Here is an 18,189-nt window from a genome sequence, read left to right as displayed (position 1 = left end):
CATCATCACAGGAGGTGAGCAGGAATATTGCATAACAGGTGGAAGTAAAGCAAAGGCATTTTCTTTCTCTTGGCCTTTACGAGGGAGGGAGGGAAGGAGGGAGGGAGGGAATAAATGCTGCTAGAATATCTGAACAGGGGAAAAAAGTGGTGAGATACTGTTCCCCCCCCCCGCCCTTTTGAGCTGAACACCTTGTTGAAGCAGTCTCAATCCTGAAGCAAAATAATTGAGTGTTTTGTGTCTGCTGAAGATGAGGACAATCTATAGCATTTTAAATGTTACAAAAACCTGGGCTACAGTGAGGCTTTAGTAAATAGCAAATGGGGTTTGGTCTTATTTTGAGGACAACAACCATTGGCTAAGCCTCCTAAGGACCTTACATGCAGATAACTGAAGGCTGGCAGCTTATGGAAAGCTTTATTTCCACTAGGGCTTTCCACTAGGGGCCACCAGATGGCAGCAAAGTTAATTTTGATAATGCTTGTTATCACTTAGTGCCAATTGGGCTAGGAATCAGGGGTAGGCAACCTTGGCTCTTTTATGACTCATGGACTTCAACTCCCAGAATTCCTGAGCCAGCTGGCTCAGGAATTCTGGGAGTTGAAGTCCATGAGTCATAAAAGAGCCAAGGTTGCCTACCCCTGGGCTAGGTAGAATTGGATTAGACCAGAGGTGGGGAATTATGGGCCCTTTATGACTTGTGGACTTCACCTGCTCAGGAATTCTGGGAATTGAAGTCCACAGGTCATAAAAGGACCCCCTGGATTAGACTATATTTGCACAATGGTTCTGTTCCCACAACACATATATCCCAGTCGGCTGTTAACCTAGTCAAATCTTCTTACCACTGATTCTGATGGCACTCAATCCCATCCTATTAATTGAGTGGGGGGAAATGGAGGACAGAGTAGAGTAATTAGACCTGAATGGCTAAAATCTTTACTACCATCTACCGTAATAGATGTGGAATTTTGCAGCTAGAGCTGGTAGAATTAGAACAGAATGCCATACAAGTTCTACAGGAATTGATACAGTATCTGCCAAGCCTTTGCACCAAAAGGATACTGGCAAGATAACATGACGTTGCTAGTCTGGTTCCAATTAGCCAGGAACACAGCAATAAGCATAGCTTGACCGTGGCAGCTGTCTTGTGTCTGAAATGCAAATTCCGGGTCACTAAAGCTTTAGCAATGAGTTCCGTAATAGAAAAGCTTAGAGTCCTTTCTTTAGACTTTCTTTTTAATGGAGGACCAGGAAGGCAAAGAAGCCAATTGATACGTTTTGATATTCACACCATACAACTGACTGAATCTGTTTGGAGTTAAACATCCTTTTTTGCATTCTCACCACACATTAACCTCTCCTTGATTCAGAAACAAGTTGTGACTATAATAAATAGCAAAAATTATCTGTAGAAGAAATGAAAAGGCCCAGCATCTACAGATCCATTGCTATCTCTAAATGCCAGTGTTCATATTGCACAAGTCATACTGTTGCAAATCTCAGTGTTGAGTAAGTGCTGTTGCAGCTAATCAGCCAATCCAACAGACTTTTAGACCAAACCTCCAAAAGCAAGCGTTGACACTAAATTGTGGGAATATGGTTCTGAATCAACAATATTATGGCAGTTTGGGAGAATGGCAAGACTCAATTATTCTTGTTTTCCACAGGACAATCAGCAAAAGTACCATCATCGGTCATCATATTGTCTGATGTTTCCCAGAAACCAGAATCTCCCGATGTCCATGCCTTATGCATAGTTGAGGACTTCTACCCAGGCTTACTAGAGATCAAGTGGAGTGCAGCTGGGAAGGATATAACGGAGGGAGTGACCTCTGGACAAGTGACCTTGAATGAGGGTGGCACCTACACCACCTCCAGCATCCTTAATGTATCACGCAATTTCTTTAACTCTGCCACCCCTTTTCAGTGCTCTGTGAGTCACAAATCTTCTGGGGCCCAGATTGAACGGCACCTAGAAGGGTGCATGTAGAAGTAAATGGTTTCGCCTCAATGCCTCCCTTCTTCCCATGCTGTCACTTTTCTTTCCCCTCAAGGTTCTCTGCAGAGTATGTCCTGCTCCATGCTTTGGCTTCACCCTCAGTAAAACTACATTCGCTCCTTATTGCTGTCTGATTATTTGTTTGTTTGTTTGTTTAGGATGAGCGTGGAAGGAAGTCGGGCAGTTTATTGTGATCTGAATGAGACTGGGTCAGTAGCTGCTTCCTCTCAAGCAGTGCTGCCCTGAATTTATGGAGCTTACATGTTGAAAAACTGATCTCTGAGGAAACTATTGTGCTTAAACATTTTGTGAGTTGGCACAATCCATTTGACCATAAACTAATCTGGTGAACTGAACTTGCACTACAGTACTTGCTAAACTCCATCCCCATTAGCCAAGGTTCCTGCTAACTAAGCACCCCATCTTAGAAGTTATCTATTTCCATTTTTATGTTGAATACAAGTCATTAGGTCTCATGATTTGAGTAACAGTATCAAAATGCCCATTTTTTCATTGTCCTGTCCTCTCCCTGCTTATGGAAATGAAGGGATTTGATTTTAATAACTTGATCAAGCTGTTGTACAAAGACATCCATATTGTGTTCTCTGTATATTCAGCAGCATTGCCTCTTATTTTAAGTTTTTCAGTTTGGTGACAGCAGGAGACTTCATCATTTCCTTAACATATCCATGTTTCCCCCTTGTCACCCCCTTTCCAAATGTTGCTCTCCACCCATTCACAATGACCTTTATTTTATTTTATTTTTTTGCCTCCCATGTTGCTCCAACTTTTGAGTAATATTTTTTGGGTATCTGACACCACATTATTGGCCCTGGCCTTGTATATGTTTCTGTCAAAACATTGGAACAGCAAACTGCACTAAAACAAACCAACATAGTAGCAACTGTGATCTCCAATTATAGTGCCATGGGTAACTCAAACTGTGGCTTTCTTCTGCCTCCAACATCTCTTTCAGTTACAAGGTCTGAACTTCATCCCTACATCCTAAATGTCAGTGATGTTGCACAGAGCTCTTTGCTAGACATCTCTCCAGCAGTGTGTCCCATGCAAAAGGATCTTTATTGTAGAACAGACATGTCAAACACAAGGCCCGGGGGCCGGATCTGGCCCGCGAAGTGGTTTCATGCGGGCCGCGAAGCCATCCTGGAAACAGTGAGGGAACGGCCCCCACTGCCTTGGCCCTGGCCCAGAGACCCTCCTTCTGCCAGAGACCCTCAGATCTGTCCCACTCCTGCCCAGGCCCCCATAGGCACCCTTGATGCGAACGATGTAGAGCTGGCCACGCCCACCCAGTAGGCCATACACACTCCAGCCACGCCCACCAAGTAGGCCACGCCCACCCTGGCCATACCCACCCGGCCCCGAGGGCAACCGCAATGCTGATGCAGCCCTCAATGAAATTGAGTTTGACACCCCTGTTGTAGAATCTGCTGCCCCAGACTTTGGTGCAGTTAGCAAGAGGACCAAGCAAAGGAATGTTATTATGAACATTTTCTGTCAGTAAGTGGAAACTGAATGAACCAATGAAAGAACAAAGAAGGTGAGGGTTGTTTTTTTTTAAAAAAAATGTTTTTTGATACATGAGAGGTGAAACAGACTGCAACCAGCTCCCTTTTCAAAGCCTACATCCCTGTACCCACTTTCTCATATCTTGGTTTTCACAGTGCTTTTTCCACTGTTGCCTGCATTAAGAGAAAATGAATCAGAATGAACTGCAAATGTACATGTATTATTTTGGTACAAAGCACAGTATCAATAAAAAAATGCCAATGCATTTTAACACCCCACCTTTTAGTACTAGCATTCTGCAGGATGAGGATGAGGATGATGGTGGTGGTGGTGATGATGATGATGATGATGATGATGATGATGATGATGATGATAATAATAATAATAATAATAATAATAATAATAATAATAATAATTTCTATCCATTTCATTTTCTGGACATTTGTTCTGATTGCTAAAAAGCCTCTGTGCCAACCATTCACTTCTCTATGCTTTCCTGCAGGCTGATCTTCTGTTAGCAGAATGCTGGTTCCCTCTTAAACTATTGATCAGGCACATTGATTCTGCCATTACACTCCAGCCTCAGCCCAGGAGTGAATATCATCAAAGAAAAATGCATCACTAATTTGCTGGGCCTGCCGATAATCTCCTTACAAAGATGGTTGAGGACAGGGCGTTCTTTTTTTCACTATATAGTATTTACTAGGCTTTGGAAATTTAAATTTGTGCATATTTTTTATTTGGTTGAGTGAGGTTCCATATTTATTCTCTACTTCACAGAAATAAATAAATCATGTTTCTAAAAACCATCATTCAAGAGCCATATTACCGTATTTTCTGGCGTATAAGACGACTTTTTAACCCATGAAAATCTTCTCAAAAGTCAGGGGTCATCTTATATGCCGGGTGCTGAAACTTTAGGGACAGGGCTGGCTGGAAAACCTGGAGCGGATCTCTCATTTGGTCTGCGCAGGGAAAGCGGGACCAATTGGAGAAGAAGCTGCAGTCTGTGATTTTTTACAGGCTGGGGTCTGGGTGTCTTTCCTTCTAAAGTTGAAGAGCAGCTGCAGTCTATCCCAACTTGAAAGGCAGGTGGGGAATACAGCAGCCAGAGCAGCTGCTTAGCTCTAAGGACACATTTGTCTCAGGAACTGGGCAGGCTGGCTGGAAAACCTGGAGCGGATCTCCCATTTGGGAAAGCTTTAGAGTGAATTAGGAAAAGTTTAATCTACTTGCACTGTTTTATGTTTACATGTTTGATGACAAACAGCCTTATGTTTATAAGTGACAGTTTTCCTACTAAGTACCTGCATGTCATAAGCATTTGAATTAAAATTACCATATTAAAATCAAATCTGATGTTTTTTAATTTTTATTTGGTGTGCATTGGAAGAGGGGTAGTCTTATACGGTGAGTATAGCCCAAGCCCTATAATTTAACAGGAAATGTAGGGGGTCGTCTTATACGCCCAGTCGTCTTATACGCCGGAAAATACGGTACATTCTAACATAAAGACAAACCAAGATTATGTCACCCCAAAATAACAGAATGCTGCAACCAGACCAAGTTGTTGCAACTTGCCAATACTTAATTTGCAAACAGTGGCATATTTGGGTCACATGTAGAAAACCTTAGGAATTTAGGTAAAAATATAATCTGTAAAGTGATCTAAATACAAAAGGTAGCTATGAAATAATTAAAAAGAAATGACCAGTTTGGGTAACAGTCAAGATAGACAAATTCAGAACAAAGCAGGGTGACAGGGGAGCAGATATAGATCAATATTAAGTCTGCAATCCTGTTCACATTTATTCAGACGCTCTGACGATGATTTATGAAATGTCTAATTTTATGCTGAACACCTATTAGGTTGCAAAGATTGTCAACAAGTATCATGGACATATGTTAAGCCTATTGACAGGAGCAGTTTCATACACCCTCTAATTTATATAGACAATTTGTGCATTATAGTTGCAATCACTGTACCAACTCCACATGAACTTCGGCTATATACCAGTCTCCAGGCAAGCCTTCCCAAACCAAGATACAAAACTATGTTATATACAGTATCCTGTCAATTTATTGCCATGCCACTTTTTAATCTATGTAAAAAAAAGACAATTTAAGATGTTTCAGTTTTTCAGGACTGTTATATGACTTATATTTCAAGTTGGTTTCCTACTCCCAGACTGCCATTCTCTTGAAGCTGGCATAAACATCAGTAAGTACACCAGCTGTGGTGCTTATTTTTTTAAAAAAACCCACCTTGATTTACTGATGTCTTGTTAACTTCTTTCATTAATACATTTAGAATGTCTTAATAGAGTGGAAAATTTTCTTATATTTAATAAGTTTATTATATTAGCCGCATTCTATTTTATAAGCAACAGTCATTAAAACAATAGTTAAACAGAAAAGCTTTAGCTCCTCAAGCAGACGTGGGAAGCTTACCAAAAAGCAAGAAGCAAATGCTCAGCCACTGTCTCTGGAAAAAAAGCCGGGCTGGGCTGAACAGCATCACCCCACTGCCTGCTGTTTCGCAATGGTTCTCTGATTATTTTGTTTAAAGTGCTTATAAGACAACTTCGGTTCATCCTGCAGCCCAAAAGTTCTACCAGACAATGGCCCTATTATGTTACCTCGCCACCCCTCTGGTGATAAAAAGCCTTCTGCGTTGCTGGTTTCTTGCTGGATTGATAACTAAAGGAGTTTAAATTCCCAGGCTAGAGCCCAGCCTGGCTCAGACATCAAACATCCCACTAGCCATGGTTGAAAATGACCAGAATGAGCCTCAAGAGAACTCAGACATCAAACATCCCACTAGCCATGGTTGAAAATGACCAGAATGAGCCTCAAGAGAACTTGGCTTTCCCTAATTAGCCCCCTCCCTCTTAAAAGGACTATTTTATGCAAAAAGATGAACAGAGGCTGACCTGAAGCATGCTAGCCACAATTGACATTAGCAATAGCTTGCTAAATAAGCAGTAGTTTAAAAACTGGGAGCCCTTGCTTCTGAATTTCCTCCATCCGTACTGTTGACAGAAAATGAAGGGCAGCTCTGGAACCCAAAGCAAGTCAAGGCTCAGTTGTTCCCGTGGCAAATTCCTTAGCGAATCAATGCTAAATTGCCCTCCTTTCTAGTCTCTTGAAAAGGCTCCTCAGTTACAAACTAGATCAGGGATAAGCAACCTTGGCTCTTTTATGACTCATGGACTTCAACTCCCAGAATTCCTGAGCCAGCTATTCTGGGAGTTGAAGTCCATGAGTCATAAAAGAGCCGAAGGTTGCCTACCCCTGAACTAGATAAAGCCCTTGAAAGAAAAGCTACATCCATTCTGAAATGCTCTTTTTATAAATAATTTATTTTCAACTTGGCATTCAAGGAGCTGCCAATCTTCTCAGCCTCCTTAAAAGCCGCTAACTGAGTCACCTTCTCATGTCAGCACTCTTTTAGCCAGATCTTAGCCAGTTAAGTCCAGGAGCTGTGCCGAACCAAAACTAGATCGAGCTTTATTGGTTTTTCTAGATACAATGTGCCAAGGAAGAAACTTGGTTTCTTGTTATCAAGTAAGTTAAAAGTGGCAGACCAAAAACAATTGGGTTTACAACACCAGCTTTTAAAAAGCACTCCAGATAAAGAAAGACCCCTGTTTTAGATGAAATTGTTAAGTAAGCGATTTCTGGCTTATTTATCCACTTCAGATGACAGGAAGAAACTATGAACAGAGTGCTGGGACACAGTACAGGAAGCCCAAATGCTCAGAATCCTGTCTCATGCTGTTCCAGGTGAATAGGTTCAGCATGATTGACTCCATGGCTGTGGCATTCTGGACAACCTTGGCTAAACTTGGAAAATGCTAACCAAGGAAAAAACCCTAATTATTGCTTAAATGGAGGGCACCAAGTCACCCCTAGACTATAGGCTAGACTGGCAAATTTGAAAAAACATCCTGCAAGCAATGCAAACGGTTTCATATTGCTGCCCCTAAAATTTCATGTGGCGATGATGATGATGATGTTGGAAGGGACCTTGGAGGTCATCTAGTCCAACCCCCTGCTCAGGCAGAAAACCCTATACCATTTCAGACAAATGGCTGTCCAGTCTCTTCTTAAAAACTACCAATGTTGGAGCATTCACAACTTCTGGAGGCAGGTTGTTCCACTGATTAATTGTTCTGTCAGGAAATTTCTCCTTAGTTCTGGGTTGCTTCTCTCCTTGATTAGTTTCCATCCGTTGCTTCTTGTCCTGCCTTCAGGAGCTTTGGAGAATAGCTTGATTCCCTCTTCTTTGAGATATTGAGATATTGGAACATTACTATTATGTCACCTTCTCTTCATTAAATTAGACATTCCCAATTTCAGCAACCATTCCTTATAAGTTTTAGCCTCCAGTCCCCTAATCAGCTTTATTGCTCTTCTCTGTACTCTTTCTAGAGTCTCAACGTCTTTCTACATCGTGGTGACCAAAACTGGATGCAGTATTCCAAGTGTGACCTTACCAAGGCATTGTAAAGTGGTATTAACACTTCACATGATCTTGATTCTATCCCTCTGTTAATGCAGACTAGCACTGTTTTGGCTTTTTTGGCAGCTGCAGCACATTGCTGGCTCATATTTAAGTAATTGTCCACTAGGACTCCAAGATCCCTCTCACAGTTACTACTATTGAGCAAGGTACTACCTATACCAGGGGCAGGCAACCTTGGTTCTTTTATGACTCATGGACTTCAACTCCCAGAATTCATAAAAGAGCCAAGGTTGCCTACCCCTGACCTATACTATACCTGTGCATTTGGTTTTTCTTGCCTAAATGTAGAACCTTACTTTTTTCACCATTGAATTTCATTTTGTTAGATAGTGCCCAGTGTTCAAATCAGTCAGGATCCTTCTGTATCTTAAGCCTATCTTCTGGAGTATTGGCTATTCCTGCCAGTTTGATGTCCTCTGCAAATCTGATGAGTTCTCCATCTATCCCCTCATCCAAATCATTGATGAAGATGTTGAAGAGCACTGGGCCCAGAACAGAGCCCTGGGGCACCCCACTACACACTTCTGTCCATGTAGATGCAGTTCCATTGAGGACCACATGCTGAGTATAGCCAATCAGCCAGCTACAAATCCATCTGGTGGTGATGCTGTCTAACCCACATTTTTCTATCTTATCAAGGAGTAGGTTGTGATCTACTTTATCAAATGCTTTACTGAAGTCCAAGTAAATTATATCCACAGCATTCCTCTGATCCACTAATTTTGTTGCACTGCTGGACTCCCCTCCTCTATGCCCACTTCCTCATTGCTTAAGAAGGAAAAGTCTTGAGAGCCCATGTATGGGCTGGCTTGACTGCCAGTTTGGGGACTTTGGAAGGGACTTATGGCACAGTCCTCGCTTAGTGGCCGTTCTGGAAACCATTTTCTGATTTGATCAATGTAGCATCTGACAACTCGCCCTCCCTCCAGCCCCACTTCATAAGAAAGGGGACCAGATGATTTGGTAATTTTACCAGGAACCCACAGATTCCCATGTCCATAGTTTCTGGCCATACCCAATTGCCCAGTTGCAGCCCCCTTGGGGGTTTTGGTCAAGAGGCTTCTGCTGCCACTTTATCTGGATGCAACCTGTCCAGTTTAGTGATCAGTTGCCTCCCCGAACGAAGTTCTGCAGGACTTTTGCCTGTAGCAGTGCAGGGTGTAGAATGTTGGCAGAGTAAAAAAATCTGCCAGTCTGTGATGCCAGTCACCTGTTACGATGCGTTTGAGTGATTCCTTCATGGTCCTCACCATACGTTCCACTTGAACATTAGAAGACGGGTGAAAAGGGGCAGACGTTGCATGTCTGATAAGATTTGCTCTTAGGAAGGCCTGAAATTCAGCAGCAGTGAATTGAGCCCCATTGTCTGAAACTAAGACATCTGGCAACCCATGTATTGCAAAGAGTTTTCTCAGCACCTGGATAGTCCTAGCAGTAGTCATGTTAGCAACTGGAATTACTTCCAGCCATTTGGAGTGGCTGTCCACCACTTTGAGGAAGAGCTGTCCCTGAAAGGGCCCAGCATAGTCTATGTGAATTCTAGACCAGGGAGTGTGCGTTTCCTCCCACCTATGAACTGGAGCATGTGGCATCTCAGGCCTAGATTGCTGGCATGTATAACAACCATGTACCTGTGCCTCAATGTCCTTGTCAAGGCCAGGCCACCATAGGTAGCTTCTTGTTAAGGCTTTCATTCCGACAATGCCTGGATGGCCCTCATGTAATGACTGTAAGACCCTATCTCTCAATGATGAGGGGATTATGACCCTGTTTCCCCAAAGGATGCACCCCTTGTGTGCTGATAGCTCATGTCTTCTGACAAAGTAGCTCTGAAACTCAGAGCTTGGGCTTTTATCTAGCCACCCCGTGTGTACCCATGAGAGCACTCTACTCAGTGTTCTATCTGTAGCTGTTTCTGCAGCTATGTCCCCAGCATGAAGGGGAAATTCTGGCAGGTCCTGAATGGACAGAATTCTGGTCGCAGGGCCCAGGTCTGGTTCTGTTAGTGGCAGTGGAAATCTGCTGAGGCTATCCGTATGGCCCATTTCTTTACCAGGTTTGTGAATCAATTTAAATGTGTATGCAGATAACAAAATAGACCATCTCAACATTCTAGGGGAGAGTATATGGGGGGGTTGTTTGTCTGTTGTGAAAAGTCCCAACAGTGGTTTGTGGTCTGTAAAGACCGTGAAGTCTCTGCCATACTGTATAAATAGTCATGGAATTTTTTTATTCCAGCTACTATGGCTAAGGCCTCTTTGTCAATTTGAGCATTGTTACACTCAGCAAAGGACAGTGTCCTTGAATAAAATGCAATGAGGACTTGTGTTCCATTCTTTTCTAAATGACTCAAGACTGCCCCCACCTGATAAGGAGATGCATCACATGCTAAACAGACTGGTTTAGACTCCTTAAAATGAGTTACAGTGCATTTGACTGACGACAGTGCCTTTAAGTCCTGGAAGCTTTTCTCATGGGTCCTAGTCCATTTCCATGGAGCTTTTTTATCTAAGAGCCTGTGAAGAGGCTCTGCCAATGCAGCTTTGTTAGGCAGGAAAGCATGGTAGAAATTGAGGAGGCCCAAGAATGCCTGTAGCTCTCCCTTGGTTTTAGGGCTAGGAGCCAATTTAATGGCCTTCACTTTGGATTCAGCAGGGTGAATACTGTTAGCATCAATTCGAAATCCTAGAAATTCTGTTGAAGGGACTCCAATACTACTTTTACTTTTCTTTAATTTGAGGCCTGCTTCTCAAAGCCTCTGTAAGACAGCCCTGAGCCTGCTGGCTAACACTTCTGTGGATTCCCCAGCAATAAGTACATCATCAAAATAAGGGCAAACACCCTGAATGCCTTTGAGTGTGCATTCCATGATTCCCTGAAAAATGCCTGGGGCAACGCTAAATCCAAATTGTAAACGCTTTACTTTGAAAGCCCCCCTGTGAGTCATGATTGTCTGAGCTACGGCTGTGGCCTCATCAACCGGTAGTTGCTGATAGGCCTGTGCTAAATCTAATTTAGTGAAAATGGTTCCACCTTGCAAAGAGGCTAAAATGTGGTTCACCACTGGGACAGGGTAAGTATGTTGCTTAAGGGCTTTGTTCAGTGTACATTTATAGTCTGCACATATCCTAATTTCTCCGTTGGCCTTAAGTGGCGTGACTATAGGAGTTTCCCACTCCCCACCATCAACTGGTTGTAAAACATCCTGTTCTACAAGCTTGCCTAATTCTGAGTCAATTTTATGCTTTAGAGCAAAGGGAACTCTACTAGGCTTAATCCTAATGGGAACTACATTAGGATCTAGCTTGAATGAGATAGGCCGGCCTGTGTATGTTCCTAGGGCTGAATCAAAAACGTCTGCAAAATCCTCACAAACTGACAAGAGGTTCGCAGCTTGTGTCCGGTTAATACCAGTTATTTGAATGCCTAAAGCATCAAACCAATTGAGTCCTATGAGACTCATTCTCTGGCCCCCTACTACTATGACATCCAGGTGCCCATAAAACTCCTTAAATTTTACAGCCAAGGTGGCTTCTCCCTTAACTTTGACTTGAGCGTTTTGAAAGTCAGTTAAAATTATGTTGGAGGGCCTTAGCTTGGCCCATTGACTACTGCGACTGCACACGAAATTAAAGGTGTCCTGGGAGATAATGGAGACAGCAGAGCCAGAGTCCAACTCCATTTTACAAGGGACTCCTTGTAGCTCCACCTGCAGTTTGAGCTTAGGTTTGAGGGGGTGTCGGGCCCCAGTGCGGCATACACTTCTATGGCTTCTACAAAACCCCACACTAAATGGATCCTGGGCCTCAGTACCTCTCCTGGTTGGATCTTCCGACTGGTGTTTGGGTGGCCGGTCCCTCTGGCGAGCTCTGCAAACCGTTGCGATGTGGCCTGTTTTGCTGCAGGCCCTGCAGCTGGCTGACTGGAATCTGCAATCAACGCATTGATGGTTGCCGCCACAGCCCTTACATCTATGTAAGAAAATTGCCCTGTAAGTGTTCTCTTGCTGTTTGCTGCTGTGGTGCTGTGCATCAGGTTGCTTGTGAAGCTTGTTGACTTTAGGATCTTCTTCCTCCGAAGATTCCTCTAAGCATTTGGCGTCCTTGTGGTGGACTGTTTCTTCATGTTTCGATGTTTTGTTGGGCTGGACTGTTTGGACTGCACTCCCGGTGGCTTCATCTACCATTACTTCGTCTTGAGCTTCGATGAAAGTTAAATTCAGTCTGGCAAAAAGTCTTTGCTGGAGCGTTCGATTCCATAGGCCGCAGACGAGCCGGTCTTGCAGTCGCTCCTCCACGTCGAAAAATTTACAGAGGCGTGCGGCCTGCCTCAAGGCCGCGATGTATTCTGATGCTGTTTCACCAGGCTGCTGCAATTGCTGTTCAAACTTGAAATGCCAAGCAATTACTGACATCTTTGGTTGGAAATGCTCTGCCAGCTTCTTCTTGAGGTCAGCGTAGGAAACTGACTCTATTGGCGTCGGTGCAAAGAGATTTTTGGCCAGGTCAAATGTGGCCAGGCCGCACACGCAGAGCAGCATGGCGGCCTTTAGCCCGTCTTCTGCAACTTGGTTTGCCCGGAGGTAGCTCTCTACCTGGGACAAGTAGGAAGGCCATCCCTCTGGATGCTTGACATCGAATTCGCGAAGTCTTCCGACCTTTGGCATGCTGTCTTCAGTTGGTTCCTGCGGTTTCCAATCCTGCTTCTCCGAGGCCCAGGGACTGAATCCGCTGAGCATGAGGTCACTAGCATGGCTTGCTAGCTGACCGAAGGGGGGGAATGCCTTTTCCCTCCAGGCATGAGCTGCCTCTCCCCTAGTGAACTTCAGCTCTTCTGGAGAAGCAGGATCCCACCTTCATCGTCAGTGTTGTGTAGTGAGTGCTTCACGCAGGAAAGAAGATGAGGCAAGTGAGTTCAAGAAAGCTCATGGTTTATTGCTTGTAGGATCTGAACTGAGGATTGGGCTGCAGCTTGCAGCAATTTATAGCCTGGCCCCTAGGCGGCAGCCAATAGATTTAAAGTAACCCATTGCCGCCTAGGGGTAGCCAATAGCAGCACTGGAGACCTGAAGTCTGGGTTGCTGGAGAGCCGTTAACTGCTCCAGCTAACCACATGGTGTTACACTTGAGCCCAATACATAACATTTGGAGTGAGAGGTTTTAATGTTATGAATATGAAAAATTGCAGACATGCATTTGCATATGCACAAAGTACATTTTTTCAAGGTTTTCTTATTCAAAATTTTCTTATCTGGAATTGTTAGGATTAGGGCTGAGATTAAGAACCCACACAAATCACAAAGTTCACCTGTATTTCAGAAAAAGGGATAATGAAGCTCAAGTTATTTAAAAGAGTTGGGAGAGGGAATTGTTAGACAATCTGTACCTGCAGAATTTTCCTTCCTTTAAAATAACTCGTAATGGACATGCACTCCTGGTCTCTCTGTCATATTTCTGTTATATAGGTGTCTTTTGTCATTTTAGTAACAACAGCTTCAGATTACAAAATGCAAGTGGAAAAAAAGTTACAGTGGTACCTTGGTACTCATCATTAATTGGTTCTGGGAGGCACGATAAGTTCCAAAAATAATGAATATCAAACAATTTTTCCCCAAAAGGAATCATGTAGTGAGCCACAAGGCAGCCAACACCAACAGGTTCTAGCTTGTGCATTGAGTATCAAACAAACAATGAGCACGAGAACAAAATTTTCACATCAAAATGCAAAATTCAATGAGTTTCAAAGCAGCTGAGTACCCAGATACCACTTGGTCTGTTTAATATCAGCCGTAAAGGCACAAGAAAAAGACAGGGCAGAGAACTGGCAATTCTATGTGAAAACACAATTCCAAAGGACACACGTTGGCCTAAATCAGGGCTTTTCAACCAGTGGTACGGGTACCACCTGTGCTACATTGGCACCTGGCAGGTGGTACACGACCATCGTAGAAAAGTGGTAGTGGGGGAGGGGAATGAGCTGAACCAGTGGCAACATTGCACAAGCCAGAGCGAGAGACAGCTGGAGCTGCAGGGCTGTCAGGGCTCAGTGGAAGTGTCAGGATCAGTGCCAGCCTCCAACTGGAGCTCAGCGCTGATCCTGGCATGTCTGCCGAGCCCAGAAGAAGCGCCAATCAGCTGGAATGTTGCAGCATCTCCAGGCTCTTGTGATTTACATTCAGATGCTTGGCAACTGATTCATATTTATGACAGTCACAGTGTCCCAGGGTCATGTGAAATGACCAAAACCTGCTGCAACCACCCAGCAGAGGGGGGAAAATAAAAACCAAACACCCCACCCCACCCCCGCTGCCAATCCTCCACAGAAATGCTCACAATAATGAAAACCTTGTGCAGGAGGAAGAGCGCCTCCAGGTGGGCAGGCAGGTGTCTTGCTCGGCTGTGGCTTGGGGGGCACTTTTTTCAGTGCCATTGTAACTTCGAACAGTCACTAAGCGAACTGTTGTAAGTTGAGGACTACCTGTACTTCATCACTTTTTTCCTTTTTGTTTTGGTCAAGTTTTTGACACCTTGCTAGGCAACTGGTGGTACTCGGATGAGGTCATATCCTAAAAGTGGTACAATGGGTGAAAAGGTTGAAAAACCCTGGCCTAAATCACATGTAGATAATGAGGCTGAGATAGACAGCAAGACTTTCTTTAGTATTTGGGCTGCAACCTCCAACCTTGAACAAAGCTTATTAGGGATGTTGTCTGAAATAGAACACCATCCATGAACCCAGTTTTCAAAAAAACAACAACCTTGATCTAAAGAATTCAGGCTATAGCTGTGAGCTATTGTCCCAGTCTACAAAATCATAGAGAGGGGACTATTTATCATTAGACACAGGCAGCCATTTGTTCTCCTACCAGACAGCCATGCCAGTGGAGCCTTTCACAATCTTCTTGGCACAGGTGATGTCATCTTCAAGATCAGGATTTAGCAAATCTTAAGACAGACAGACAGACACACACACAGAGAGAGAGAGAAAGAGAGCAACACAAGCAACAAAGGAAGATGTTAGAAAGGTGTGAACAAAGGCAGCAGACTTTCCTAATAACCCAAAGCTGGAAGAAACTCTTTGAGGCAAAGAAAAGACTACAGTACTTATTTATTCCAGGAGTTTAAAACTGCTGACTCCATGTAGACTTCTGGTGGGTTTATAAAAAGAGTCTAGCTCTAGTAAAGCTTCATTTACACCTCAGAGAGTACCTTTTTCTCCATTAAATATTTGACCCTTCTCCAGATCTGCAATTTGAATAGCCAGCAGGTGGCGATGTTTCAATACATCTTGAGTGGTGCAGTTGTTTTGATGGGAGAGTGGGGGAAATAAGAGAAATTACCATTACACATATGGTAATGTACAGAAAAATTAAGAAAAGCAAGCAAACAATAGTTTGCCCGCTTGTTATATTAGTGTGGGGAAAAAAAGATTTAACATGATCCCCTCTTGGGGAAGAAGAGGGGATGCAAGAAACCAAACTTGGTAGGATTCTTTTGGCCAAGGGTACAGATCTCCTTGCTGAATCTAAATCTAAATCTAAACTTCTGTTTTGCACAGGCTCATTATCATTGACTGTAATGATTTTTAACATTACCATATAAAACAAACTCACCTGAGCAAGCTATGTCACAAATGGCCTTTGATAAGGCACTGTTTTCCTTACACCACAAACCACTGTTGATATGGAAGATGCCATAGTCTTTGCTGCCACCTTTGTGCCAATCAACGGCCTTGGTGTCAAAGCCAGTTTCGTAAAATGCCATGCAGATCCCTGCAAAGGAGAGAAAGAAGAGAGGTTGCTCCGGAGTTCATTTCACAGCCTTCCACTCATTCTGACTTTCTCAATATTCCAAAATCTAACCAAGAGGCAAGATCCAGCCTAGAGGCCTAGATGTGAAACATATGTCTGGCAAGTTGAAATTTACCGACAAAGAATTAAAGGGAGACTAGTCCCCTTTAAATTCTTTGTCAGTAAATTTAAATTTAACAGACAAATAGTCTGTCGCAGAAGAGACCTGTGAACGCTTCTAGATTGGGGTGAAAGGCAAAAGCTCTGTCCCATATTTGGGCAGACCAGGTTGCCCTGATAGACCGGTCTCACCGGAAAACACTTTATATGCATGGAGAATATTCAACTATTCTCATTCCAATATTCTACTCTGACTTCTACGGTATGTCTTGTAGTCCTCTATACATGTGGGACTTCAGTCTCCTTTATCCCTAGCTTGCATGGTCATGCCAAGATGCCCTGTGGAAAAAGCTTTTAAGAAAATCCTCCTTTCAATGTTCACTCTAAAATTGTTTTTAATCTTCCCACTAGACCTTTTGAGATAAACAGCTCTTCCTTCTTTGAAAGACTATATATGCATATGCAGGCGTGTGATGTTTAAAAAAAAAAGAGCAGAGAGGAGTAATATCAAAGGGTTATGTGGAAAGTAACATCAACAGACTCTCCATGAACAGTTAATTGGAACTTGTCTCTTGCTAATGATGTATGGAAATGGCAAAACGTGCCTCAAACTGGTGATGGGGAAAAGCATTTTTGGAGTTTAAAATGCTTTGCCTGACCTTTGGCACAAAGTTCTATGTTACACAGAGGTCAACCAAAGGCCCCCCAAAAAACTCACAAAAAAGACGATCATATCATTCCTTCTGGAAGTCAAATTGGGCTAAACTTTTTAACATTGCATTAAAATTTTAACATGAGCAGCCAGTGATAATTTATTTTAGCTGAACTTGCTGAGGCCTCTTAAAAAACAATATAAATGGATGATTAGACTGTATATTATGGTAGCAAATTCTATATTTTAATTGTCTGGTATAGAGATGGGCTTCCTCTTATCGGTCCTTTAATTAAGGAATTAATTCTGGCACTAATTTTACTGGAGGAAATGGACTCCTACTCAATGGAATTTGTAAAAACACCCAATTCACTTGGTGTCTTTTGCACTGGTGAGCTTCCAGTGTAGCCAGTGGTCAGATCTGGCTACACCAATCTGCACCTTCCTAGAGATTTGATGAGTATAATCAGAAATGGATACCTATTGGCTTCAAGTTCTACTATTCAGATCCAAAAAACAAACAGAGGCATTAATCATGCAAAACTGTAGGAAGAAATCTAATAAGAAACAAGCTGGGACAAATTCTAGAGCAAATAAAGCAAGTACGTGCTTATGGAGAAAAAACAGGAAATGCTGCTTAATAAAAACTACATTGGGAATATTACATGCAGGCCATTAGTCCAACTTTCAGTACTTGAGTAATATGTTATCCAGTGAGGAACTGCACTCACAACTGGCTAGGCTGTAACCTTCATATCCATCCATCCCATTCTTTTTCAACACATGAGCCAACTCACAGCGACCATAGACCTTGGTTTGTATAGTAGCTACAAAGCAAGCTAGTAGAAATGTCTGTAGGAAGAAAGTCATCATCTTGGCCCTGGGATGTATGATAGGAAACAGCTGATCCTTAAATCAGAGGAAATTCTGCAGTCTTGGAAGATCATTCCTTTGGGGAGGGAAAAGGCAGAAAAATGGGCATACAGGTTTATTGAAATATAACGTTTCAAAAGCAACAAATGGAATTGAAAATACCTTTTCTATCCTGCAAAAATGGAATATTTTCTCTCTCTAGATTAGAATATGAAAATATTTTTCAACACAAGTATGAACCAAAGAACTGTAGTAGAAGTACTCCCTGGCCAGCATTAGTGATATCACTAATAAATAGTTCTGGATCAATGTCATTTCCTGAAGAAATTTTCCAACTATTGTTCAGATGGATATGTTCCATGTTGATTGATGTTCAATAACAGATAACTTATATATATATATATATATATATATATATATATATATATATATATATATATATATATATATATATATATATGTAGATCTAGAGTCTCGGGTTTCTTCCCGCGTTCCTTTCATCTTCAGAAAGTTGTGGCGACGTTTCGACGAAATCCCATCCGTCATCATCAGGCCGGAGTGTTCCTCCTGCTGCTTCCAGGAGCAATGCGTGGTCTGGCTGTTCCTTTCCTTCCAACTGCCGGTGGGGCTGTGTTCTGATTGGGTGGAGGCGTGGCTGCTTTCTGATTGGGTGGGGGTGTCCTCCGACTGGGTGG

At 42.9% G+C, this 18,189-nt stretch overlaps 1 protein-coding gene across 1 annotated transcript; it reads right to left on the bottom strand.

Annotated features, from left to right (window-relative positions):
* Nucleotides 1-14,921: 14,921 nt before the first annotated feature.
* On the bottom strand, nt 14,922-17,491 carry LOC308662789 (lysozyme C, milk isozyme-like; the record flags this gene model as incomplete). Its single annotated transcript, XM_081318933.1, has 3 exons — nt 14,922-14,980; nt 15,673-15,831; nt 17,353-17,491. The coding sequence occupies 3 exons, from the start codon at nt 17,489-17,491 to the stop codon at nt 14,922-14,924; spliced, it is 357 nt and encodes a 118-aa protein (XP_081175059.1).
* Nucleotides 17,492-18,189: the final 698 nt, after the last annotated feature.

Source organism: Vipera berus, assembly GCF_964194415.1.
Source record: "Vipera berus genome assembly, chromosome: 2".
NCBI classification, from domain to species: Eukaryota; Metazoa; Chordata; class Lepidosauria; order Squamata; family Viperidae; genus Vipera; species Vipera berus.
Note: the sequence above shows the minus strand (reverse complement) of the source record. Positions and strands in the feature narration are given on the sequence as shown.